This window comes from Aotus nancymaae, unplaced genomic scaffold (genome assembly GCF_030222135.1).
Source record: "Aotus nancymaae isolate 86718 unplaced genomic scaffold, 86718_ANA_hifiasm-v0.15.2.pri h1tg000053l, whole genome shotgun sequence".
NCBI lineage: Eukaryota > Metazoa > Chordata > Mammalia > Primates > Aotidae > Aotus > Aotus nancymaae.
In genome coordinates this window covers 22,809,785-22,835,677 of record NW_026988467.1, presented here as the reverse complement: position 1 = coordinate 22,835,677, position 25,893 = coordinate 22,809,785, and the positions used below count along the sequence as shown (strand labels likewise).

Sequence of the window (25,893 nt, the reverse complement as noted above, 5' to 3'; positions counted from 1 at the left end):
ACACCTCTTCTCTTCTGCAAAAGGTACTGTTAAGTAAACCAGATTTTCTAAATAGTCATTCTTAAAATTTCAGACTTACAAAGCTAGCAGTAGAATTTTATTGAAAGGCCCTAGGTATTAATTTTTTAAGTGAGTGCTTTAACTTAAAACAGGCATTTGGAATAGCTGCTGCAATGTAGTCTTGTGTGTGATTTTTTTTTAAGTTGATGTGCAGTCTAATTGTTTCATAAAAGGTGGATCTTTTCCTATGCCCAGGATGATTTTGTGAACCATGAAGTACATGAGATTAGAAGATGCCCAAACAAATCAGATGATAGTAACTACAATGGTTGCTGATGTTGAGATTATTGTTGAACTGTAATTAATAATTTGGATGGCAGTATTTATCTCTTTTTTGTAAACTCTCATAGCTGAATTGCTTAAGTATAATTTATAGGAATTTCAGTGCAGTTAATTCTTAATGGAAAATCTGAAAGCTAAATTGCAGAGTTAAAAGGTACTGTACAACCATTATATCTGTAAATAACTTTACTTAGCACCTTTTTGTCACTTAGAATAATATGTACTACTACTTGAGTCAGCTCTTTTGGAAGTTAAATCAAGTTCTAGTGTTTGCTTCTCAGTAACTGGACTGAATTTACAGTTCTATCCTAGACATTTTGCACTAAAGTAGCCAAATCCATTCTTGTGTCTTTCTGTTTTTGTGCTCTGTACCACTGGTGAGTGCTCCATAGTTTCCTTACCTGCTGCTACAGAATGTTATTTTACATCCCCATGGTTATTGCCAAGGCTACAAAAAAGAAAAGCTATATTTATATGCAACACTAACCCTTTGACTGTTAATGTATGTTTCTGCTTGCTGTGCCTTGTTATGGCTGCTTTTTTGTGCTAATAAAGTATGTTTGGTGTTCTCCTTGTGAAAAAAAAAGAGTAGAAGCCTCATATAGATTAGCAAAAGTAAGTTAGTTCTCAAAGGAGTGGGCTGTTATAAAAGCAAATTTGGGTTGGGCGAAGTGGCTTACACCTGCAATCTCAGTACTTTGGGAGGCTGAGGCAGGTGGATCATTTGAGGTCAGGAGTTCAAGACCAGCCTGGCTGGCTAACATAGTGAAACCCCACTTCTACTAAAAATATGAAAATTAGCTGGGCATAATGGTGGGTGCCTGTAATCCCAGCTACTCAGGAGGCTGAGGCAGAAGAATCACTTGAACTTGGGAGGCAGAAGCTGCAGTGAGCCAAGATCGCACTACTGTATTCCAGCCCCTGGGTGATAGAATAAGACTGTCTCAAAAGAAAATAAATAAATATTTTTTAAAAAGCAAGTTTGGCTCACTCTTGTGATCTCTGCTTTTCTACCATCAACTATGATGCAGTACAAAAGCCTTTGCCAGATGCTGCCACTATGACTTTGGACTTCCCAGTCTCCAGAACTGTGGGCAAAATAAACATCTTTTCTGTATGTGTTACACTGTATCAGGTATTCTCTTATAAGTAACAGAAAATAGACCAAGATAACCCCAAAATAATGCCAAAACCAAAGCCAAGAAGAAAAGTACCAACTGACCCAGAAGAATATGGCTTTTCTAATTTTTTATAGATGATAAATGGACCATGCATATTAGGAAATTAAGGTGAAGTATTTGTCCACATTTTTAACTTATCTATTGGGTTTATCTGTTTATGTCAAGAAAACTGCCTGATTCAGACTAACCGTGCTATAAAATATCAAGTTACACCAGTGGTCCCTAACCTTTTTGGTACCAGGGACTGGTTTTCTGGAACACAATCTTTCCACGGACAATGGTCAGGGGGATGGTTTCAGAAATTGTTCCACCTCAGATCAGGTATTAGATTCTCATAAGGACTGAGCAACCTAAATCTCTCACATGCACAGTTCACAATAGGGTTCCTGCTCCTATGAGAATCTAATGCCACCACTGATCTGACAGAAGGCACAAACTCAGGTGGTAATGCTTGCTCGCCTGCTGCTTACCTCCAGCTGTGTGGCCTGGTTCCTAATACGCCATGGACTGGTACTGGTCCACCGGCCAGAAGCTGGGGACTCCTGAGTTATACCGTTAAGTCTGGTTTGTGTTTTAGAACATTTTGAAACAAAATAGCAATGCTCATTTTCAAAAGGACCTCTACCTTCTACAATTTTCAAAGGCATTTAAAATTTAGTGTATGGGAGCCAGGCAGGTGTTGCACCTCTATAGGCCCAGCTATTCAGTAGTCTAATTCAGGAGGATCACTTGAGCCCATGAGTTCATAACTATAGTACACTATGATGGTACCTGTGAACAGTCATTGCACTCCAGTGTAGGCAACACAGTGAGGCCCATCTCTTTAAAAAATATAGTGTATAGGGCGGAAGGGACAGTCAGTCACAGACCACGCTGGGTTGCTGCCACCGCCGCCATCGTGCCAGCCCCTCGGGTCTCTGTGAGGCTGGGTGACACTCCAGAATGGGAGACAAGCCAATTTGGGAGCAGACTGGATCCAGCTTCTTTAAACATTATTACCAGTTATTGGATAATGATAGAATCCAACTAGGCGCAATTTACATTGACGTGTCATGCCTTACGTGGGAAGGACAACAGTTCCAGGGGAAAGTTGCCATTGTGGAGAAGCTGTCTAGCATTCCGCTCCAGAAAATCCAGCACAGCATCACAGTGCAGGACCATCCCCCAACGCCAGATAGCTGCATCATCAGCATGGCTGTGGGCCAGCTTAAGGCGGATGAAGACCCCATTATAGGGTTCCACCAGATGTTTCTATTAAAGAACATCAATGATGCTTGGGTTTGCACCAATGACATGTTCAGGCTCACCCTGCACAACTTCAGCTGACCTCCTCTCAGCCAGGCATTCATGCTGTTTCCTCCTCCCTCCTCTTCCCAATACTATTCCCACTCCTCCAGATGCTCCAAATATGCACAAATGAGCAGGGTTGCAGCAGGAGTGCGTGCAGTGTGCTGCTGCCGCTGAGGTATTGTGCATGATGTTTGGACACTAGACTAGTTGCATCTGATGGGAGAAGTTTGTGTTGTACCAGCGCATGCCTTGGAAAGACTTAAGTAATGCAAAATGTTATCCTTTTTTTTTCTTAATCTACTGACAAGTTGCTCTAGTAACCCAAGGACGTGAAGGAGAAAGCAGCTGCCTCACCGCCCAGACATTGATTTGTTCACATGTTTCAATGCCTCATGATACAATAAAACCACAAAAATTTTCTTAACAACAACAAAAAATGGGATATGTGATTTTAATTTACAGAAGGCTCCACTTCCCAAAAACATTGGGGTTTTGCCATTTTAAGAATATAGTTCTAAATCTCTCCTCTGCTTAACCACATTTTCTGCTCCCTCCCCGCCCTAAAAAACAACTAATTTTTAGCCAGGGTAAGGCAAAAGGTAGATCCAGCTATTACTAAATCTCAGTCACTTCAGTCTACACCTGAAGAGATTCAGTAGTCTAAATTACGCCAGTGACTATTTCAGTCTTTTGTAAAGAGGTGAAAGCATTCTGAACTCTCAATACCTACCTCTACTCTGTCCCTCGAGAATCTTCCAAAGTAAAACACCTTAGTGAAGGGTGGAATCAAAAGCATGGGTATTCAGTTTAAAGATGCAATAATGAACTATATTGTATACCAGTTATAGGGATTCTTGTCAACTAGACTCTAAGACAGATTCATGAACAAAATATATGAGTTAAGATTAGAGGCCAGGTGCAGTGGCCCATGCCTGTAATCCCAGCACTTTGGGAGGCCAAGGTGGGCGGATCACTGGAGGTCAGGAGTTCCAGACCAGCCTGGCCAACACAGTGAAACCCCGTCTTTACTAAAAATACAAAAATTAGCCGGGTGTGGTAACGAATCATTTGAACCCAGGAGGTGGAGGCTGCAGTGAGCCAAGATTGCGCCATTGCACTCCAGCCTGGGTGACAGAGTAAGACTCTGTCTCAAAGCAAACAAACAAACAAAAAAACTTACGTGTTCATTTATCCTGGGTATATGTCTAAGAGTAGAACTACTGGGTCATGAATAACTCTATGTTTGACCTTTTGAGGAATTGCCAAACTGTTTTCCAAAGCAGCTGCAACATTTTACATTCCTACTAGCAATGCATAGAACATTTCTCTACATTCTCACCAAAAAGGCTGGTACAATTTAAAAATAATGCACAGAAAGGAAATAAATTTGTATTTTCCTAAAGGAATTAAAAATAGAGTCAACACACAACCTGTGTAACAAGGTGATTGAACCAATACTTACTATCTTTTTTTTTTGAGACGGGGTCTCACTATGTTGCCCAGGCTAGTCTCAAACTCCTGGGCTAAGTGATCCTCCTGCCTCAGCCTCCCAAGTAGCTGAGATTTACTATCTTTTGGAGTATATCCATCCTAGTGGCTGTGGAGTAAATGTTTTAAAATTACAACATATGATGATGAAAATGACTAGTTTTGTGACTTTAAGCAACTCATTCAAACACTTTTAAATTCGGCCTTCTCATCTGTAAAATGGGAATAATAAGACATTTCATAGGGTTCTTAAGGGCTTTAGTGAAATAATACAGAAAATATTTACAGTATCTATCACAAAGCATATAATCAACAGTAATTATTATCATTAGGTCCTCTGCCTTCTAGAACTCACCAATCTAAGTGGAAAAACAAAATACCCTTATAAAGTACTGCCTGGCAGTTGTTACTTAAGTGCAAAACAAGTGGCAGATATAATAAAGGTACAAGAATGCAAAGAGAATGATATGACTAATGAGTGCAAGGGATGGGAAAAGCCTGTGGGACATTTGCTGGATCTTGAATAGTAAGATCAGCATAGCTAGGAAAGGCAAGAGGAGGGAGGCATCACACACATGGGCCCAGATTAAAGAAGGAAAAAAAGAGCCCCGGTATCAGAAACCAAAAACCAGCTGGGTATGGTGGTTCTTGCCTGTAATTTCAGCACTTTGGGAGGCTGAGGCAATAAGATTGTTTTAGGCCAGGAGTTTGAGACCAGCCTGGGCAATATAGCAAGACCTCAATTCTACAAAAAAATGAAGAAAAAAATCAGCTGGGTGTCGTGACGGCTCATGCTGGTAGTCCCTGCTACTCAGGAATCCAGGAGTTTAAGGCTGCAGTGAGCATGATGGCACTACTACGCTTCATCCAGCCGGGGTGACAGAGCAACATCCATCTCAAAAAAGTAATAAATAAATAAAAACAAAAAACACAAAACAAAAAAACAGGCCTGTAAGTTCAGACCTGGTGACAGCAGAAAATATGTTTGAGTGGGTAGGATAGGGACAGATCACAGAAGAACTGAAGCCTCTGAGCTTTATTGCCCAAGCAATAGGCGTCATTGAAGATTTACAGGAAAGGAAAACTCTGAAATTAGGCTTTCAGCAAAAATAATCTGGCAGCAGAAGGAAAGACTTGAGGCCAATTAACCTATCAGAAAGTTGTTTCAAAGGGGCTCACGCCTGTAATCTCAACACTTTGCAAGGCCGAGGCAGGTGGTTCTATCGAGTCCAGGAGTCCAGACCAGCCTGAGCAACATGGCAAAACCCCATCTCTATAAAAACACAAAAAAATTACCCAGGCATGGTAGTGCATACCTGTAGTCCCAGCTACCTGAGAGGCTGAGGTGGGAGGATCACCTCAGCCTGGGAGGCTGCAGTGAGCCATGATCAGGCCAGTGCACTCCAACTTGGGTGACAGAGTGAGACCCTGTCCTCTCCCCAAAAAAAGTTGTTTTAGATAAGATAAAAAATAGAAATTTAGATGAAGGGACCAGATGTGAGAAGCATGGGGTAAGAAGAATGAAAGACTCCTTGACTGAAAAGGACTGATCTTATGAACATTCTGGAAATAGCAGAATCTGGAAATGCCAATATACTCAAAATGCAACCTGAAAAGGACAATACTTATTGGTAATCAAATCATTAATACAAACTTACCCTCTGCAATATCTGAACATGATGTACCAATGGCTGTGTCCCCACTGTCGGCTACGCTTGAACAGCGGCTGAAGCGGCTCCGAAAGGGCTCAGAGATAACTGGGGTCTGCCATTCAGTTCCCAGGGAATTGCCCTTCTGAATCACACTGGAACCTGAAACAAGTGGCATTTCCCACCTTTACTGTGAACCAGTTGATGTAACCCCATCAGATCTTTTTTTAAAAAAATCACCTAAACCTACGAGAGAATAGCAGCAACCCACCCTTTTCTCTCTCCTGTGCCTATTTCAGCTATTCTAAGCTAGTTAATTCTCTCTCTCTTTTTTTTCTGAGACAGAGTCTCATTCTGTTGCCCAGGCTGGAGTGCAGTGGCACAAACTTGGCTCACTGCAACCTCTGCCTCCTGGGTTCAAGCAATTCTCTGTCTCAGCCTCCCGAGTAGCTGGGATTACAGGTGTCCACCACCACACCTGGCTAATTTTTTGTATTTTTAGTAGAGATGGGGTTTCACTATCTTGGCCAGGCTGGTCTTGAGAACTCCTGACCTCGTGATCCACTCACACTGGCCTCCCAAAAGTGCTGGGATTACAGGCATGAGCCATGGCACCCAGCCTGAGCTGGCTAATTTTTTTTTTTTTTTTTTTTGAGACAGAGTTTCGCTCGTTACCCAGGCTGGAGTGCAATGGCGTGATCTCGGCTGACCGCAACCTCCGCCTCCTGGATTCAGGCAATTCTCCTGCCTCAGCCTCCTGAGTAGCTGGGATTACAGGCATGCGCCACCATGCCCAGCTAATTTTTTATATTTTTAGTAGAGACGGGGTTTCACCATGTTGACCAGGATGGTCTCGATCTCTTGATCTCATGATCCACCCACCTCGGCCTCCCAAAGTGGGGGGATTACAGGAGTGAAACACCGTGCCCGGCTCTTTTTTGTTTTTCGAGACGGAGTTTTGCTCTTGTTGCCCAGGCTGGAGAGCAATGGCGTGATCTCGGCTCACTACAACCTCCGCCTCCTGGGTTCAAGCGATACTTCTGCCTCAGCCTCCCGAGTAGCTGGGACTACAGGCATGCGTCGCCACACCTGGCTAATTTTTTTTGTATTTTTAGTAGAGATGGGGTTTTGCCATATTGGCCAGGCGGTCTCGAACTCCTGACCTTGTGATCTGCCCGCCTCAGCCTCCCAAAGTGCTGGGATTACAGGGGTGACCACCACACCCGGCCAAGAATCGTATTTAATAGCAGTGGCCATTTATTGAAACCTGTAAGCCCCAGCACCTTACAAACATAATCTTGCCTACCTATTTACTGAAAAGTATTACCACCCCAATTTTATACAAGGGAGGGCTAATATTTGAACCCAGTTCTTTCTGATTCCAAAACCTCCATTCTTTCCTCTTACAGTTTCTCAGTGGTGCTTTTGGCATTCTAAGGATGACAATTAGCATCCCTGGTTCCCACTTACTGAATGCCAGCAGCAACCCTCAACCAAGCCCACCTTTATTGTGAAACCAGAAAATAACCACATAGTTCCAAATGATTCCTAGGGCAACAAGCAGTCCAGTCCCCAGTTGAAAATAACTGCTTCACTGAACCAGGGTACCCTCAATAGGTAAATCCTATTGAGATCAAAGTAAGTTTTGAAAGTTAATTTTTAGAGTTTAGGGCTTTATCTCGAGAGCAATGTGAAGAAATCACCAAAACTGCTGAGCAGGTTAAGACAAAAAGACTGATGAGATTTATTTGACTTAAAATATTCTGTTTGGTGGGAGGTAGGTAGGAAGTGTTCAATAAATACTTGATTCACTAACATTCTAGGAAAGACTTAAAATTTAAATTATTTTTTAAAAACCACAATAATTGGCTGGGTGCGGTGGCTCATGCCTATAATCTCAGCACTTTGGGACATTGAGTGGGCAGATCACCTGAGGTCGGGCAGATCACCTGAGTTTGAGACCAGCCTGACCAACACGGAGAAACCCTGTCTCTACTAAAAATACAAAATTAATCAGGTGTGGTGGCACATGCCTGTAATCCCAGCTACTGTGGAGGCTGAGGCAGGAGAATTGCTTGAACCCAGGAGGCGGAGGTTGCAGTGAGCTAAAATATTACACCACTGCACTCCAGCCTGGGCAACAAGAGCAAAACTTCATCTCAAAAACAAAAAACAGAAAACACTATAATTTTCCTAAGGTGTATCTGGTGATCCATGTAATCAAACAAGCAAAAAAAAACTATGGCAGCTACTTATCCTCCATTTAACTTAAAGTCAGTGAGAGATGATATCAGAAAATACGATTCTATAGACTCTCATCTAGTGGGAGGCAAATGATATCTGGACATAAATTACTTTATTCCTTTCTTCCAAGTTTAGTGTTTCTCCCATTTTTTTAAACTATTTTATTCTGCTTTTGCTCCTTTTTTGTTATTACTTCTGCTTTCTATTGAAGGCAACCTAACTTTCCCCAAAGACTTCTTCTATTCTTTGGATCACAGTGACTATTTGATTTGAAAGAATTTGCCTAATCTTTATACAATCAATAATCTGTAATTGTTAATAGAAGACACAGGCAACAGAGTTTCTGAACATCATGAGATTAGCCAATGCTACTATACTAAGTTGGTGTAATTCTAGCCCAAAGCAAAGAAATCTGACCTCCTGGTGAGTGGTGAGTCTACACAGCCCTCTCTCTCTAGCGTAAAATTTGCCAGGACTTTTGAAACAGTTAAGACTGGCTGGGCGCGGTGGCTCATGCCTGTAATCCCATCACTTTGGGAGGCCGAGGCTGGATCACGAGGTCAAGAAATAGAGATTATCCTGGCCAACATGGTGAAATCCCGTCTCTACTTAAAAAAAATACACAAATTAGCTGGGCGTGGTGGTGCGCGCCTGTAGTCCCAGCTACAAGGGAGGTTGAGGCAGGAAAATTGCTTGAACCCAGGAGGCGAAGGTTGCAGTGAGCCGAGATCGCACCACTGCACTCCAGCCTGGCGCCTGTCTCAAAAAACAAAAACAAAAACAAAAAAGGAATGTTGAGGGCTACTATTACCATCTTCCTGACTTCCACTGGAAACCACTCCCTGTTACTACTACTAATCTTCCATTCTTCATCACTACCATTTTTCTATCCACCTACTCCATACCCTAATTCCAAAGAGTAATTTGTTAAAAACATATTTTGGTATATATATTGAGGTTTATGCTTATTTCAAAATTCAAGTTTAAGTGTTGAAATTGGCCCGGCACAGTGGCTCATGCCCATAATCCTAACGCTTTGGGAAGGCGAGGTGGGCAGATTACCTGAGCTCAGGAGTTTGAGACCAGCCTGAGCACACAGCAAAACCCTATCTCCACTAAAAATATAAAAAATTAGCTGGGTATGGTGGTGCGCACCTGTAATCCCAGCCTCCCTGGGAGGCTGAGGCATGAACCACTTAAACCCAGGAGGTAGAGGTTGCAGTGAGCTGAGATGGTGCCACCATACTCTAGCCTGGGTCACAGAGGGAGATTGTCTCAAAAAAAAAAAAAAAGCTGAAATTTTTTGTGTTACAGTGCAAGTCCTATCAGTAGCATCCTTATCAATTATTAAGACCATTATTAATCTGAATGAGATACTACTGAAGGGAGAAAAAAAAAAACCATCAGAAAGGCAATGAGCTTTGTTAGGAAAGGCTATGTTCCAAAAACTTGCATTATATACATAATTGTTATAGAAACTGTACAAACCCACTGCAAACAAATATACTAGGAGTGTGCCCTTTTAATCGTTACTAGTTATTGTGAGATTGCTGTGTAATAATAAACACATTTGTAAATACATTTTTGCAGGAAGGAAACTTCTGAGTTACAGCTCAGGAAAAGCCTGCTGAATTTATGTTGTAAGCATTACTTAACACAGTATAAAGATAAAAAGACAACAAAAATACCTTCCTACTTCCTCATCCCCTCACTGCGACAAAACCTTAAACTGGAGAACCTTAGTCCCCTCTCTTTCCTCTTCCTCCTGCATTTCCCACTTATTGTCACCTTGTAATATTCAGAGAGCACTTGGATCATGGATCTGAATAGAGAAATGCCTCCAGATAATCATTAGCCCACATACCAGTAACTTATACTTAAAGATGGGATGGAGCTATAAAGTGCTTTTATAATACAATATAATAGTCAAAGGCAAGGGTTGACTCTTTATTTTATTTTGACATGGCATGTCCTTTAATATGTCAGATGGGTCATATTCTTTATTTGGAAGATGTTGTGACTTCTGACACAGGGGTGATTGTCTTCCTACACTGTTGCATTTGATTCTTTTTATGTATTTTTAAGAAAATAACCAGTTATGCTGCTTTTAATATTGGTCTTTTTATTTGGCTTGGAGTTCTTCAAACTATGAAGCATGTTCATAGCCCAGATTTTTTTTTGAATAAACACAATTTTCCTGCCAAAAATATAAAACACAAAAGAAAACAAACAAAAAAGAAACTGTACAAACCTAAGAGAATGTACGGCACATAGCAGATATTTTAAAAATATTTGCTGAATGAATCTCGAATTGATTCAACCAATGCTTCTAATTGTGCCTACAATATCCAAGGCAGCATGCCTAAGAGAATACACCAAACATTTACCAAATATCTATAATGAGTAAAGAACTGTGAAATTTTTAAGCTAAATAAAACATACCCTAAGTTGAATTAAATGTGCCCTGTTCTTATACCAATACCCCAGAATTCAGTAAGTCATTTTTCTAAAATACTACTTCTTATTTGAAATATATATTATCTACTTAATGTGTCTGTACAGTGTATACGTATATTTACGTGTTTAATATACAGTCAGATCAGCTCTCCATATCCATGGTTTCTTTTTTTATTTTTCCTTTTTTTTTTTTTTGGGACAAGAGTCTCACTCTGTGGCCCAGGCTGGAGTGCAGTGGCATCATCTTGGCTCACCTCAACCTCTGCTTCCTGGGTTCAAGTGATTCTCCTGCCTCAGCCCCCCAAGTAGCTGGGAATACAGATATGCACCACTGCACACAGCTAATTTTTGTATTTTTAGTAGACATGGGGTTTTACCATGTTGGTCAGGCTGATCTTGAACTCCTGACCTGAGGTGATCCACCCGCCTTGGACTCCAAAAGTGCTGAGATTACAAGCCTGAGCCACAGCACTCAGCCATACCCATGGTTTCTCCGTGTGTGAATTCAACCAAATTTTTTTTTTGCAGAAGAGTTATTTTATTTACGTAGAGAGAGAAAAAAAAGGAGAAGAAGAGAGAAAACTTCCATGAGAGAGAGAGAGTATGTGTGTGGAACGGGCAAATTTTTTTTTTTAATGGCATCTTACTGAATGTGTATAGACTTATTTTTCTTCTTATTCCCTAAATAACATGGTATAACTATTTACATAACATTTACATTGCATTGGGTATTATAAGTAATCTAGAGATGATTTAAGGTAAATAGTAGGATATGTATATGTTACATGCAAATACCACAAAATTTTACATCAGGGACTTAAGTAACTGTGGATTTTGGTATCTGCAGGTGGTCTTGGAACCAATCCCCCATGGATACTTAAGATATATATATTTAATATATCTACTGAAGTTTCAAAATCTCGTGAATCCATTCTAAAGATAAATTCCTGAGTTTCTAGTAACAATGCAACAGAATCTGTTGGCATCAAAGAAGAATTCCAATCTTTGTGGGTTAGCAGATGACTGACCTACCCAGAGGACAAAGACAACATAGAACACAGTAATTTATGCTGTGTTTTTCTGATTTCAAATGGAACTATGTTCCAAAGTCATTCTGTTCCCATCCTTTATGTGTCCTCCTCTCCCAATCATGTGATCCTGTTGAAAGCCATGTAAGACAAGAGATAAATAATTGTCCCCTCAGAGAGACCGGTTTTTATATTCGATGAAGCCCCATGTTATTTTAGTGGTTTTAGCACCAGTATTTCAGTGAATGCTTGCTTGTTCAACATTTACCTTAAAGAATATGAAAAAACAGAACAAAGGTCAGAATTTAACCCAAAACATTTGACTACTCACTCGGTGAAGTAACGTGAGAGATCCCCTCAGTTGGATATTTCTCCTGCGTGGCCATCACAGTTATATGAGCCACCTGTAGAATGAAGGAATAACCAGTCAGTTCTGTGCAGTATCTTTAATTCCCTATAACTCGGTTCCCATTCAACTGAATATTCAATATTCATATAGAATATTCAAATATTTGGCCAGGCGTGGTGGCTCACATCTGTAACCCCAGCACTTTGGAAGGCTAAGGTGGGCAGATCACCTGAGGTCAGGAGTTTGAGACCAGCCTGGCCAACATGGTGAAACCCCGTCTCTACTAAAAATACAAAAGTTAAGCCAGGTGTGATGGCGCATGTCTGTAGTCCCAGCTACCGGGGAGGCTAAGGCAGGAGGATTGCTTGAACCCAGGAGGCGGAGGTTGCAGTGAGCCAAGATCAAGCCACTGTACCCTGGCCTGGGCAATGGAGCAAGACTCCAACTCAAAAAAATAAAAAAGAATATTCAAGTATTCTACATGTTTTATTCCTAAGGATATTTAGGAGTAATATGTTTTTATGTGTTTTACTTCTAAGGATATTTTTAAAGACAAAGTAACTCCCAATATTCTACCCTACTTCTCTTCCTAAATCCAGTACCAGAAAACCTAGAACCAAACAGAGATGACCAATACCAAATGGTCCTAGAACCTCTCTGATTTTCACAAAATTTAAAAATACTACTTTTAATTAACAAACTTTACTATGAATCGTATTAGCCATGGGGACATGATGACAGGATGAGGTGGATAAAGAACTAAAAAACTAAACCAACAGTGAAGTATTATAGCCTCAATTATGATTAACATAAAACAGATTTCTCAATTCTTCCAGTAATTAAAATTAGTCGTGTAATGCATAAAGATAGAAAGAACTCTTGATCATAAATAGAACCCCAATCCTGAGCTAGGAACATTAAGTTCTCGTCCCATGTTCTCACTATTTAAAACATTTATATTTACAGGTGCTGAGAATTCAGCAGAAGTGGATCTGAAGTCTAAACAAATACACTTGAGCACACTAAACTTTTAGTCACCAATTTACTGGCCATGTAACCTTGGGCAAATTTCTTAGTATCTCTGTTCCTCAGTTTCTTCATATAAAAATGAGGATAACGACACAACCTAATTCATGTTAATTCATTTGTAATTAACTTACAATAGTGTCTGACACAAACTAAGTGCTATTACTTAGCAGTTTACATCAAAAAAAGTGGCACTGTACAGTCCATGGAAGATCAAGAAGTATCAATTTAGAAACTCTAAATTTATAGGAGCCCCAAAAGAGTTTGGGACAATTCACAGAACACCATTCTTAGAGGTGAAAATCAACTCTGGCGGGAAAGGAAGACTATATGGTACTATTTCTCTAATGTACTTTAGTGACCTCTATAGTATTCTCTTAGTAACAACAACCCAAACCCTTATTAATTCACTGTATTTACAACAGAAAGGGTTATCAGCCTCTAGAATCCCAGTTCTTCACATACCGGGTGAGGGAAGCTTTGTTCAGTAATAAAAGCTTCAGTTTATAGCAAGTATGATTCAGTGAGTTAAATGATGACATAGAAGGATTAATTACCTCCTTACTAGTGATTTCCTTTCCTGTCAATATCAAAATACTTTTCTTCACTCCTTTCTTTAAAAGTTAACAAAATGGTAGGTCCACCAGATTCTTTTTTTTTTTTTTTTTTTTTTTTTTTACAGAGTCTTGCTCTGACACCCAGGCTAGAGTACAGTAGCCTGATCTCGGCTCACTGCAACTTCTGCCTTCTGGGTTCAGCAATTCTCTTGCCTCAGCCTCCCAAGTAGCTGGGATTACAGGCGCACACCACTACATCAGCTAATTTTTTTGTATTTTTGGTAGAGATGTGGTTTCACCATGTTGGCCAGACTGGTCTCAAACTCCTGACCTCGTGATCTACCTGCCTCATCCTCCCAAAGTACTGAGATTACAGGCGTGACCCACCATGCCCAGCCTAGGCCCACTGGATTCTAAGACATTTCCAAATTCAAACAAATTGAAAATAGGTTGACAGAAGGAGAACTCCCAGTTACGCTACAACTCAGCAATTCCACTCTTGAGGTATATACCCAAGAGAAATGAAAACATGTTTCACAAAAGCTTCAATAAGAATGTTCATAGCAGCATTATTTACAATAGTCAAAAAGTGGAAACAACACAAATGTCCATCAACTAATGAATGGATACATAAAATGTGGTATATCCAAATAACAGAATATTATTCAGCAATAAAAGGAGGCCAGTGGCTCACGCCTGTAATCCCAGCACTTTGGGAGGCCAAGGCAGGTGGATCACAAGGTCAGGAGATCAAGACCATCTTGGCCAACATGGTGAAACCCTGTCTCTACCAAAAATACAAAAATTAGCTACAAAAATTAGCTCAGTGTGGTGGTGTGCACCTGTAATCCCAGCTACTCAGGAGGCTGAGGCAGGAGAATTGCTTGAACACAGGAGGCAGAGACTGCAATGAGCTGAGATTGCGCCACTGCACTCCAGTCTGGCAACAGAGCAAGAATCTGTCTCAAAAAAAAAAAGGAATGAAGTAGCAACACATGCGACGACATGGATGAACTCTGAAGACATTATGCAAAGTCAAAGAAGCCAAACAAAGGGCTTGATCCTATGTATATGAAATGTCAGAATAGGCAAATCCACAGAGACACAGATTAGTGATTGCAAGGTACTGAGAAGAGGGAGGGCAGGAGAACAGGGAGTGACTGCTAATGGATACCAGCGTTTCTTTTCAGGGTGATCAAAATGTTCTGGGATTAGATAGTGATGACTGACTGCACAACCTTGCCAATATATTAAAAACCTCTGAATTGTACACATATAAAATTAAATTTTATGATACGTGATATAAGCCAAAAATAAAATTCTAAGTCACCCCAACCATCTGAATGGACCCCGCCCCTTGGCCAAGGGCATTCCAAAGTTAACCTGAAAAACCTGTTAAGGTCATGATTGTGGTGGAGTCCTATGCACCTTATTATACCTTCCTCCCTTTTGGAATTCAGGAAAAGCATTAACATTAACACAGATGCCTGATAAGAAACATTTACAATCTATTCTCTCTAAAGTCTGCTATTTGGAGGTTTCATCTGCTTGATAAAACCTTGGTCTCGGGCCGGGCGCGGTGGCTGACGCCTGTAATCCCAGCACTTTGGGAGGCCGAGGCGGGTGGATCACGAGGTCAAGAAATCGAGACCATCTTGGTCAACATGGTGAAACCCCGTCTCTACCAAAAAAACAAAAAATTAGCTGGGCATGGTGGCGTGTGCCTGTAATCCCAGCTACTCAGGAGGCTGAGGCAGGAGAATTGCCTGAACCCAGGAGGCGGAGGTTGCGGTAAGCCGAGATCGCACCATTGCACTCTAGCCTGGGTAACAAGAGCGAAACTTCGTCTCAAAAAAAAAAAAAAAAACCCTTGGTCTCCACAATCCCTTAACCCAGACATTCCTTTCTGATAATAACTCTTTCAACTAACTGCCAATCAGAAAATTTGGAAATCTCCCTACCACCTGGAAGCCCCCACCCTCTAAGAATTGTCTTGCCCTTCCAGATCAATGTAAATCTTACATGTATATGATTGATGTCTCATGTCTCCCTAAAATGTTTAAAACCACGGCACATATTATCAGGATCACCTGAGGGCTGTGTCAGGGGCCACTGGTTACTCATATTTGGCTCAGAATAAATCTCTTCAAATATTTTAGAGTCCGACCTTCATTGACAACAAATATCTCAAAAAAGAAACTCCATAAGGAGTAAAACAATACAGAATAAATTATTCGTGACTTTTTCCAACTAAGTTCAGAATTAGGTGAGCTACTGGTGGAAATTTTTGGGACAACTGAAGGAGACAGAAATTTCCTGGGATAAAAATGAGAGAAATAATGTACAAGAAGTAACACAACCAATTATAAAGCTTAGAAAGGCAGTGAATAGAGGCAGACCGGGGAAAAAGAAAAAGCATCCAATAGGGTTGGTTTCTATCTTCAAAGCCCTTTAAACTACAGAAATACTCATTCAACAAATTTAACATGCATTCTGCACTTACTACTTAACAAACACTGTGCTTAACACTTTTTAAGTATCATGTGTCATATTTAATGCTCGCATCAATCCTATGAAGCAGTCACTATTACCCTCATTTTATAGATAAGAAAATAAAGGTTTAGAGTAGTGAAGGTCACACAGCTAGGAAGAGGCTTCAAAGCCAGGACTGTACTCTAATGCTACAGGAGTCTAGTCAGCATTCTACAAGTGACAAAACACAAAAAAAGAGATCAAGCATGGCACCACAAGTTGGGAGTTTCTGCCTCAGACAGCTAGAGTTGCAAGCCTCAATTATATGAGCAGCAACAGCTCATATAATTTCTTCACTTCATCCTTGGTCATCACCTAGGCTTTATTTCCCCAAGTTGCTACCCAAGAATTAGATTCTGACTGCCGTATTTCTCCCCTGTAAGAATTACAATCTAAGTCTGGAACATCATGCTTGGCAGCTGTTAAGAGAACCACATCAAGACAAGAGAGGATTTGAAGGAATACACAGACAGCTGACACGGACACGTGAAGAACCTCACACCATCACACTATTTCACCGCCTTGATCATTCAGTAAACCTTGTCAAAGAGAAGCCAAATTCTTGACAAGAAGTTGCCTCTACAAAGAAAAGTGAGACATGCAAAACTACCAGACCATTATAAAGCACACAAGGTCTGAGGGCAAGTAAATGAGGCCTGGCTAGCTTCATCATCCTTGTATCACCACTCCCTCCTACTTATCCCAGTGTTCAATTCATCAGCCGAAACTGACTGCATGCCTACTATGCGCCTGGCTCTGAGTCACGTGTTGGGAATATACTGGTGGTAAAGGACAAACGTGGTTCCGATCCCTCTCATTGACTGACGTAAGCGCTGAATACACCGTTGAACAAACAAACCTGAACACACTAAACTTGCAGTTCAATCAAAGCACCAGCTCCTTCTTGCTAAAGGAGGTTTCCTCACCTTCCGTCCTACTGACATTTTGGGGGATTTTTCTTTGTTGTCGCGGGTGTCCTGTACACGGTAGGCTGTGTAGCAGCATCCCTGGCTTCTTCGCACTAGATGCCAGTAGCAAGCCCTGGAGCTGTGACTATCAAAAATGTTTCCAGACAACGACCCATGTCCCCAGGAAAGCAAAATCGCCCCGGCTGAGAAGTACTGGGGTAAGTTTCCCCCCCACCCCGCAAGTGCTCTCCGTCCCCAAACCTTAATTCTCTACACATCCTTCCAATCTCAGCTCAAACTTCACCTCCTCGGGGAGGGCTCCCTGACCTCTCTGACTAGATCCGCACCTTCTGTTTTGTGCTCTTTGTAAGATTTCTCCACCCTACCCTCACTGCACGCCAAGGGATTACCCCACTTAACGGCGACTCCCCTCCCAGGGCTGTGCGCTCCACGAGGGCAAGGAACGCGCCGCTCCACGAGGGCAAGGAACGCGCCGCCCGTTGTGTCCCTGGGTACCGGCACAGGGCCTGTCACTCAGGTAAAGCGACTGCCCTGGGGTGAACCACGGAGGGCAAAGCAAGGCAGCGGGAGAAGTGAGACTCGGACGCGAGAGGGCGTGTGCAGGGGCACTCGCTTCGGAGCGGAGGCGCATGCGCTTCGCTCTCGCCAGCTCCTCACGGAGGCAGTTGGAGAGCGTCTGAGGCTTCGCCGGGGCTATGGGAGGAGAGGTCAGGTCGGCCACAAGGACCGGAGCTCCCGAGGGAGGAAAACTTACGCGGGCCTGAAAGCGGACGGCGAAATCCCTCACTCGGGAACACTGACTGTAATCACCACGTCTGCGGTGGGCGGCGGTTCCCTCCCTCAGCTCCTCTAACGGCCGTTGCACGCCCGCCAGGTCGCGCGCCACAGAGCGCGCGTCGTCCGGCCCCACCCAGTTCTGCCCGCCTCTGGTCAATCGGGAGTCGAGCCGCGCCGGCTTCCCGCCCCTTTCTGGCCGACTCTGACCAATCGGCAGTCGAGCCACGCCGGTGTCCCTCCCCTGCACACTACCCTAGTCTGAGAGCCGGACGGATCTTTCTGCGCATGACCCCGCCTCCACTTGTCTCCTTCTCTGCCGCTTGCCCCGTTTTGCCTATAGGTGGAGCCCTGCGCACCACCTAGACCTGGAGGGGCCTGCTGGGCCTGTGCAGGTTGGGAAGCTGGCGGCCCGAGGACCCGAGAATCAACTCAACCGTCCGCATCCTCCTTCCATTCCAACGCCCATCTATCAGTTCTCCCACCCGAAGCAGGGGTTCAGGTTGTGACCGGGAGTTAGCGTGTGGCCTGGGTCACTGACTAGTCAGGGTCAGGGCTTGGTCTGGGTTGGAGGCAGTGGTCAGCCTGGGACCAGGGTTCAGGTTGAAAGGTAAAGGATCAGTCCCGCCTCCCTCCCCAAAGTTGGTCCCCAGCAAGAGGAACCGTTAAGTCCATTTGCATTAATATGCGCTTGAAGAGTCAGACTGGAAAATTGTTTCAAAGGAGAACAGAACCACCAGCCAAAGGAATGAATCTTGGATAGTGAAATTTTGGGTATCTAGAAACCTGACTTGGGAGAGAGAGACATTAAAAAGTTGTGTGGAGGGAAAAAAAAAAGTTGTATGATTTCTTAGCTTTAAGTGCCAAAGAGAGCGCCTTACTGAATAAAAGTCACTACAGAAAGACCCTAGGGATGTGCTCCAAGGTTGTATCCTCTACCCGCTCTTTTAGCCGTTTTTGTTTGTTTGTTTGAGATGGAGTTTCGCTCTATTGCCCAGTCTGGAGTGCAGTGGCGCGATCTCGGCTCGCTGTAACCTCCGCCTCCAGGGTTCAAGGGTTTCTCCTGCCTCAGCCTCCTGAGCAGCTGGAACTATAGGCGTCTGCCACCACACCCAGCTAATTTTTATATTTTTAGTAGAGATGGGGTTTCACCATATTGGCCAGACTGGTCTCGAACTCCTGATCTTATGATCTGCCTGCCTCAGCCTCCCAAAGTGCTGGGATTACAGGCATGAGCCACCGCGCCGGCTCTCTTTTAGTATTTTAAGGTAAGAACATAGGAGACAGAAGATAGCAGATTTAATGGATAATGAAAATGAATTTGAGTATGATATGAAATTAGGACGAGAAGCTTCTGTTAAAGGCTTTTAGAAGCTAGAAAGTGTTAGTCCTGGCCAGGCACAGTGGTTCCTGCCTGTAATCCTAGCACTTTGGGAGGCCGAGGCAGGTGGATCTCTTAAGGTCAGGAGTTAAGACTAGCCTGTGGCCAACATGATAAAACCCTGTCTCTACAAAAAATACAAAAATTAGCCAGGTGTGGTGGTGTGCACTGTAATCCCAGCTACTGGGGAGGCTGAGGCAGGAGAATCACTTGAACCCAGGAGGGGAAGCTGCAATGAGCCAAGATCACTGCACTACAGCCTGGGCGACAGAGCGAGACTCCATCTCAAAAAAAAAAGAGGAAGTATTAGTCAGAAAAAGTTGAAAGGCTTCCATTTCTTTTTTTTTTTTTTTGAGATGGAGTCTCACTCTGTCGCCTAGGCTGGGGTGCAGTGGCATAATCTCGGCTCACTGCAACTTCTGCCTCCCGGGTTCAAGCGATTCTCCTGCCTCAGCCTCCCAAATAGCCAGGACTACAGGTGCACACCACCATGCCCTGCTAATTTTTGTATTTTTAGTAGAGACAGGGTTTCACCATATCGGCCAGGCTGGTTTCAAACTCCTGACCTTGTGATCTGCCTGCCTCAGCCTCCCAAAGTGCTGGCATTACAGGCGTGAGCCACTGCACCTGGCCACTTTATTGTTTTTAAAAAACTTGCTGGATGTATTAATCTATTCTCAGCGTGAGAGCAGACTAATGTTCACTGAGTAAGACATCCCTGACACTAGGTAATTTATAAGGGAAAGAGGTTTAATTGACTCACAGTTCCACAGGGCTGGGGAGGCCTCAGGAAACTTACAATCATGGCAGAAGGGGAAGCAAACACATCCTTTTTCACATGGTGGCAGCAAGGAGAAATGCCCAGCAAAAAGGGGAAAAGCCCCATATAAAACCATCAGATTTCGTGAGAACTCACTATCATGAGAGCAGCATGAGGGCAACCGCCCCCATGATTAAATTACCTCCCATCAGGTCCCTCCCATGACGTGTGGAGATGATGGGAATGACAAGATGAGATTTGGGTAGGGACACAGCCAAAACGTATCACTGAATATTTTAATAAAATATATCAAGTACACTATGACTTTTTTTTCTTTTTTCTTTCTTTCTTTTGTTATAGTGGATTCATATCACGGGACACTATGACTTAGTGACTGAAAAAGGACAGGATTAGGCCAGATGTGACCCACCTCAGTTTAATAAAAAATGAATTGCAACTTAGTTACAATCATATAATTAGAGTTAGCACTTTCATATGCATTGTGTTGTCTGGTGGATTATTTTATAAGCATCTATTGTTACACTGCACTGAGGCTTCCTTAACATGGTCAACTAATTTAAATTCAATAGCTTCCCTGTTTACTTAATTTTATTTCATTCTATTTTCTTTTTGAGATACTTAAGCAGAGCATAGTCAATATTTTGTCCTTATCCTTCAAGAGATATATATATATATTTTTTTTTCTACTTCCCTTCTTCTCTCAGGATATATTATTTATTATTTATTTATGTATTTATTTATTTTTGAGACAGAGTTTCGCTCTGTCGCCCAGGCTGCAGTGCAATGGCATGATCTCTGCTCACTGCAAACCTCTGCTTCCTGGGTCCAAGTGATTCTCCTGCCTCAGCCTCCCAAGTAGCTGGGATTACAGGCATCCACAACCATGCCCAGCTAATTATTGTATTTTTAGTAGAAACAGCATTTCACTATTTTGGCTAGGCTGGTCTTAAACTCCTAACCTCAGGTGATCTACCCACCTCAGCCTCCCAAAATGCTGAAATTACAGGCATGAGCCACCGTGCCCGGCCAGGACATATTTTAAATAATGGCAAGGGATAATGCCTTAGACAGCAGGGCTGTTTAAACAGTCTACTACAGACCTATAAAATCAATATGAATTCACAATGAAATCTAATTAATTGTATGATGATTTAATAAATGTGTGACTTTGATGTGCATGAAAAAATAATATGGATTGACCATTTGACATAATTTTTTTCAGGAGCTGTTAAAACATTAAAGACAACAAAATGTTCCTGCAAATGAAATATTAAGACTATTAAATTTAAATTAAATTTAGCTTTTTTTTTTTTTTTTTTTTTTTGAGAAGGAGTTTCACTCTTGTTACCCAGGCTGGAGTGCAATGTCACGATCTCGGCTCACTGCAACCTCCGCCTCCCGGGTTCAGGCAATTCTCCTGCCTCAGCCTCCTGAGTAGCTGGGATTACAGGCACGTGCCACCATGCCCAGCTAATTTTTTGTATTTTTAGTAGAGACGGGGTTTCACCATGTTGACCAGGATGGTCTCGATCTCTTGACCTTGTGATCCACCCGCCTCAGCCTCCCAAAGTGCTGGGATTACAGGCCCTAACTTTTTTTTTTTTTTTTTTTTAGACAAGGTCTTACTATCACTCAGGCTGGAGTACAGTGGCAGGAACACAGCTCACTGCAGCCTTGACCTCCTGGGCTCAGGTGATTCTTCCACTTCAGCCTCCTGAGTAGCTGGAACTACAGGCACACACCATCAAGCCTGGCTAAGTTTTAGATTTTTTTGTAGAGAAGGGGGTCTTCCTGTGTTGCCCAGACTGGTCTCAAACTCTTGGACTCAAGTTATGTGGCACGCCTTGGCTTTCCAAAGTGTTGAGATTACAGGTGTGAGCCACTGTGCCCGGCCAAAGTTAACTTTTATTGTGTTGCTTGTACTGATGTTTTCCTCCAGGAAATTAACTTCTAAAATAATCATGGACATCAATTTAAAAAAGTGTATTTCAAAAACAAAACAACAAAAGAAGGCACAGAGTCTTCCTGTGTTTTTGTGAAATTCTACCTTATAGGTAGGTCCCACCTCTGCCAACTTATAAAGCCTGTCTTGCTTCCTGGTCCTCACTACCTACTCCCCAAACTCAACTGTCCTCTCTATAAGGTCAAAGACTGTGTCTTGTGTACTGTTGAATCCCCCAGACCTAATACAGTTAACAGGTACATAACAGATTCCTACCTGTTTTGGAATAAAGGAATGATATTCACACAAACACTGCTGCCATATTCACCCTCTACTAGGAAGGGGGAGCTAATGAGGTCAGAAATAATGAAGGGGCAGGAGAAGGAGGCTTGGATAATAGTGTGTGTATACATTTATCCTCATTCTAAAATTGAATAGTTCGTGCCCATTTTGCAGAAAAAAAGAAAGGAGACTTAAGGCCAGCTGCCAAGGCCGAGGAACTTTCCCTGGAATGAGAGTCATAGAGTCCCCATGTTGAAGCAGAAATCATTAGTTCAAACTCTTTCATTTTACATACGGAGAAATACAGAATAAAGTGACTTCTCCCTGCCATCCTCAATCCCCTCATTATGAAATCTGGATTATACAGAAAGGAATCAAACAAAGAAGAATTCCCTGCTGTTTCTTAGGCATACCCTCTGCACCTCCCCATATCATGTTGAGTAACTCAATCTCCCTCTAGAAGAGTTCCAGAGATGGGAAGAGAAGGTGGGATGAGGAAGCATAGCCTAAGGCTGAGCAGCCACACTCCTTACCAGATGTTGGTTTCACCTGGACGCCCAACATCTCTGGTCCCTAACAATAAGAGGGACTACTTGCTTTCCCTAAATCTTCCTCCACTCCATCTTTGCCTCAAGCAAGTAAACTAGAGGCCAAGGACTAGGGTTGGAGGAGGTGTCAGGCTTCTATCCCAGCATCCAGCCTATCACCGTCAGAAGAAAGATGGCCATCCAGGCTCCTGCAGGAAAGAAAGAAATAATTGTAAAACAGAATTACGTGGCATTGAGAGCAGGGAAAACTTTTTAGATTTAGGTATTCCCCTTTAGGGAATTATTTAGAAATCCATTCATTCAACAAGCTTTCTCAGGACTGACTGTTTGCAAGTTAAATTGGGGGTGGGAAGGATGGGGAAGAGAGGCACTCTCTCTGTGTTCAGTGTGAACCCTGTTCTGCCGTCTTCACTTGTCCTTGTTACCTGTCTGGCTCTGTATCTTGAATTCTGAATTTAATTTTTTCTTTCTTTCTTTCTTTCATCTATCTTTCTTTCCTTTTCTTTCTTTTTTGAGAATTCTGAATTTAATTTTCTTTCCTTCCTTTCTCTTTCTTTCTTTCAACAGGGTCTCACTCTGTCTCCTAGGCAGCAGTTTTCTTTCTTTCTTTCCTTTTCTTTTCTTTCTTTTTTGAGAATTCTGAATTTAATTTTCTTTCTTTCTTTCTCTTTCTTTCTTTCGACAGGGTCTCACTCTGTCTCCTAGGCAGCAGTTCAGTGGTGCCATCATAGCTCACTGCACCCTCAAACTCCTGGACTCAAGTGATCCTCCTGCCTCAGCCTCTCAAGTAGCTAGGATTACAAGCACGTGCCATGATGCCCAGGTAATTTTTTTAACTTTTTTATAGACACAGGGTCTTGCTGTGTTGTCCGGGCTGGTGTCAAACTCCTGGCCCCAACCAATCCTCCCACTTCAGCCTTCCAAAATCCTGGGACTACAAGTGTGAGCCACTGCATGGCCTGTATCTTGAATTTTCACCTCCTACCTGCTTGTCCCTGTATCTTGAATTTTCCAATCATTTCGGAATAGTCTCAGATTCTGATGAAGGATAAACCACCAGCCCTACAATGACAAGTGCCACGTACTGCTGAGACCCAAGAAGCTGAGATTCAAAGAGGTTAACTGCTGGGCACGATGGCTCACGCCTGTAATCCCAATACTTTAGGAGGCTGAGGCAGGTGGATTGTCTGAGGTCCGGAGTTCAAGATCAGCCTGGCCGACATGGTGAAACCCTGCCTCTACTAAAAGTACAAAAATTAGCTGGGCATGGTGGCCCATGCCTGTTATCCCAGCTACTCAGGAGGCTGAGGCAGGAGAATGGCTTGAATCCCGGAGGCGGAGGTTGCAGTGAGCCGAGATTGTGCCACTGCACTCCAGCCTGGGCAACAGAGTGAGGCTCTGTCTCCAAATAAATAAATAAATAAATAAGTAGAGGTTAACTGACTTCTCTCAGGTCAGATAGAGTTGAGCAGAAACAACATCCAAAACCCCCACCTGCCAGGACCAAGTGTGCACCCTCAGACCCTGGTGCAACCATGAGAACTTCATCACAACAATCTCTTTGTACCAACCTGCCCAGCTTCTGCTGCTGGAGGCACTGGACTCTGAAACCACATAGAAAGAGTGAACTTAAGGTGGCCATCCTGGCAGGACAAGGCTAGCATTCTCCCATCATTTTATCAAGATTGGGCAAAGGGCCTGGTCTCTTTGAAACTGTGATTCAGAAGAGTGTGATGATGGACCTTCTGCCTCTTCTAAGAATGGACTTAGTAGAAGACGGGCTTTCCCGAGAGGGTTGGAGTTTTGAAGGACCGTTATGGAATAGAAAGAGGGGAGAGACTGTTTCTAGATCAGTAAGGAAGATTTACCAAGAGAAAGGTTGGCGCGAGGGACAGCCTGGGAGAAAGAGTGATCTGATGTGACAGGAAAGGTGAGAATGGAAGAAGACAGGCAGGAGAAGGCTCAGACTCGAAGTTTCATGAGTAAAACCAGGACTCGGTGACGAGAGCAGAGGGAAAGCCGAGGAGGAAATGGGCTCGGGGAGGAGACTTGCATTTAGGGAAGAGTGGAGGGCATGAAGGAAGGAGGGGACTTGGTGACGGGTCGGAGTCTCAGAGCAGGTCGGTAGGAGGCTCTGGAAGAGGAGTCAGGGAGGCCCCAGAAATGATCCAGTTACCGCTTATTCGGATGGGCCCAAATACTATCCAGCTGCCGCCGCGCTCCAGGCCCTGCCGCGTTCGGGAGCGAACCCTCCCAGGCGAGTTCTTCTGACTCCAGGTCTGTGGGCGACACCAGCACAAGGGTAGCAAGGCCGGCCAGGCGGGGACTTTGCCCAAGACCCCAGGTAGCCCCACCTCCCTCCCCGCCCCCAAGTGAATTCACCAATCCACAAGACCTAGGTCTTCAAAATCCCGCCCCGTCTTCAACAAGCCCCGCCCCCGGAAGGACTGGCACTGCCGGACAGTCCCCAGCACTGCCGTCCCCCAGGCCCCGCCTCAGCCTCGCTTCTGTGACGACGGCACTGCTGGGAGTCCGGCTACCCGGCCTGCCCCGCGGGAACTGCCTTGCAGGCGAGACTGCGGCGGCTGCGCAGGAGGCCCTGGGACTGCCCGCTTACTGGTTGGCACTGGCGTCTCGCCCGCGTGTCACACAAGGTCACTCGGCCGTGCAGGTAGAGTGTATCGCTGGTCGAGAAGCGGATCAGGCTGAAGGCCAACGTCACCTCCAGAGAGGCCCCATTGGCCCGCAGGTCGTGGAGCAGCCGGTTGCTGACGGGGCAGCTGTGGGGAGAGGGCAGCGTCACGGGCCTGCGGTGCCGATGGACGAGCACCGTTGCGCCCTTTTTATGTTTGCTTGTATAGGTGCAGAGGCTGGTCTCATGCTGACAACTTTACATGAATTGCTGCGTTTCATCCTCACCGATCCTGTGAAGAAGGCAATACTTTTGCCCCCCGCCACTCGCTTTTTAAAGATGAAGAAACTGAGGCTCAAACTGAGGTTCAAAGAGGGTTGCCCAATGTTCTGCAGGGAGCAGCCTGGCCCCAGTGCCCGCCCACACCCTTAATCATGGGTTCTATTTCCTCCTGACAAAGGAGGAATAACAGGCGAGGACA

General features: G+C 43.5%; 2 protein-coding genes across 14 annotated transcripts in view; one reads left to right on the top strand and one right to left on the bottom strand.

Moving 5' to 3' along the window:
• Positions 1-25,129, bottom strand: part of CEP85 (centrosomal protein 85) — a 52,690-nt gene extending 27,561 nt beyond the window's left edge. The window contains exons 1-5 of one of the 13 annotated variants that reach the window (XM_012440018.3): positions 24,957-25,129; positions 24,352-24,384; positions 22,766-22,968; positions 12,011-12,083; positions 5,960-6,112 (exon numbers count right to left, since the gene is read on the bottom strand). In XM_012440018.3, coding sequence (XP_012295441.2) covers positions 5,960-6,112; positions 12,011-12,065 — 208 coding nt within the window. In that variant the 5' untranslated portion in view covers positions 12,066-12,083; positions 22,766-22,968; positions 24,352-24,384; positions 24,957-25,129. The other 12 variants (XM_012440019.3, XM_012440020.3, XM_064363511.1 and 9 more) reach the window with 12 other exon arrangements.
• On the top strand, positions 2,466-2,849 carry LOC105708527 (nuclear transport factor 2-like). The gene has a single exon (XM_064363137.1). The coding sequence runs from the start codon at positions 2,466-2,468 to the stop codon at positions 2,847-2,849; it is 384 nt and encodes a 127-aa protein (XP_064219207.1).
• Positions 25,130-25,893: the final 764 nt, after the last annotated feature.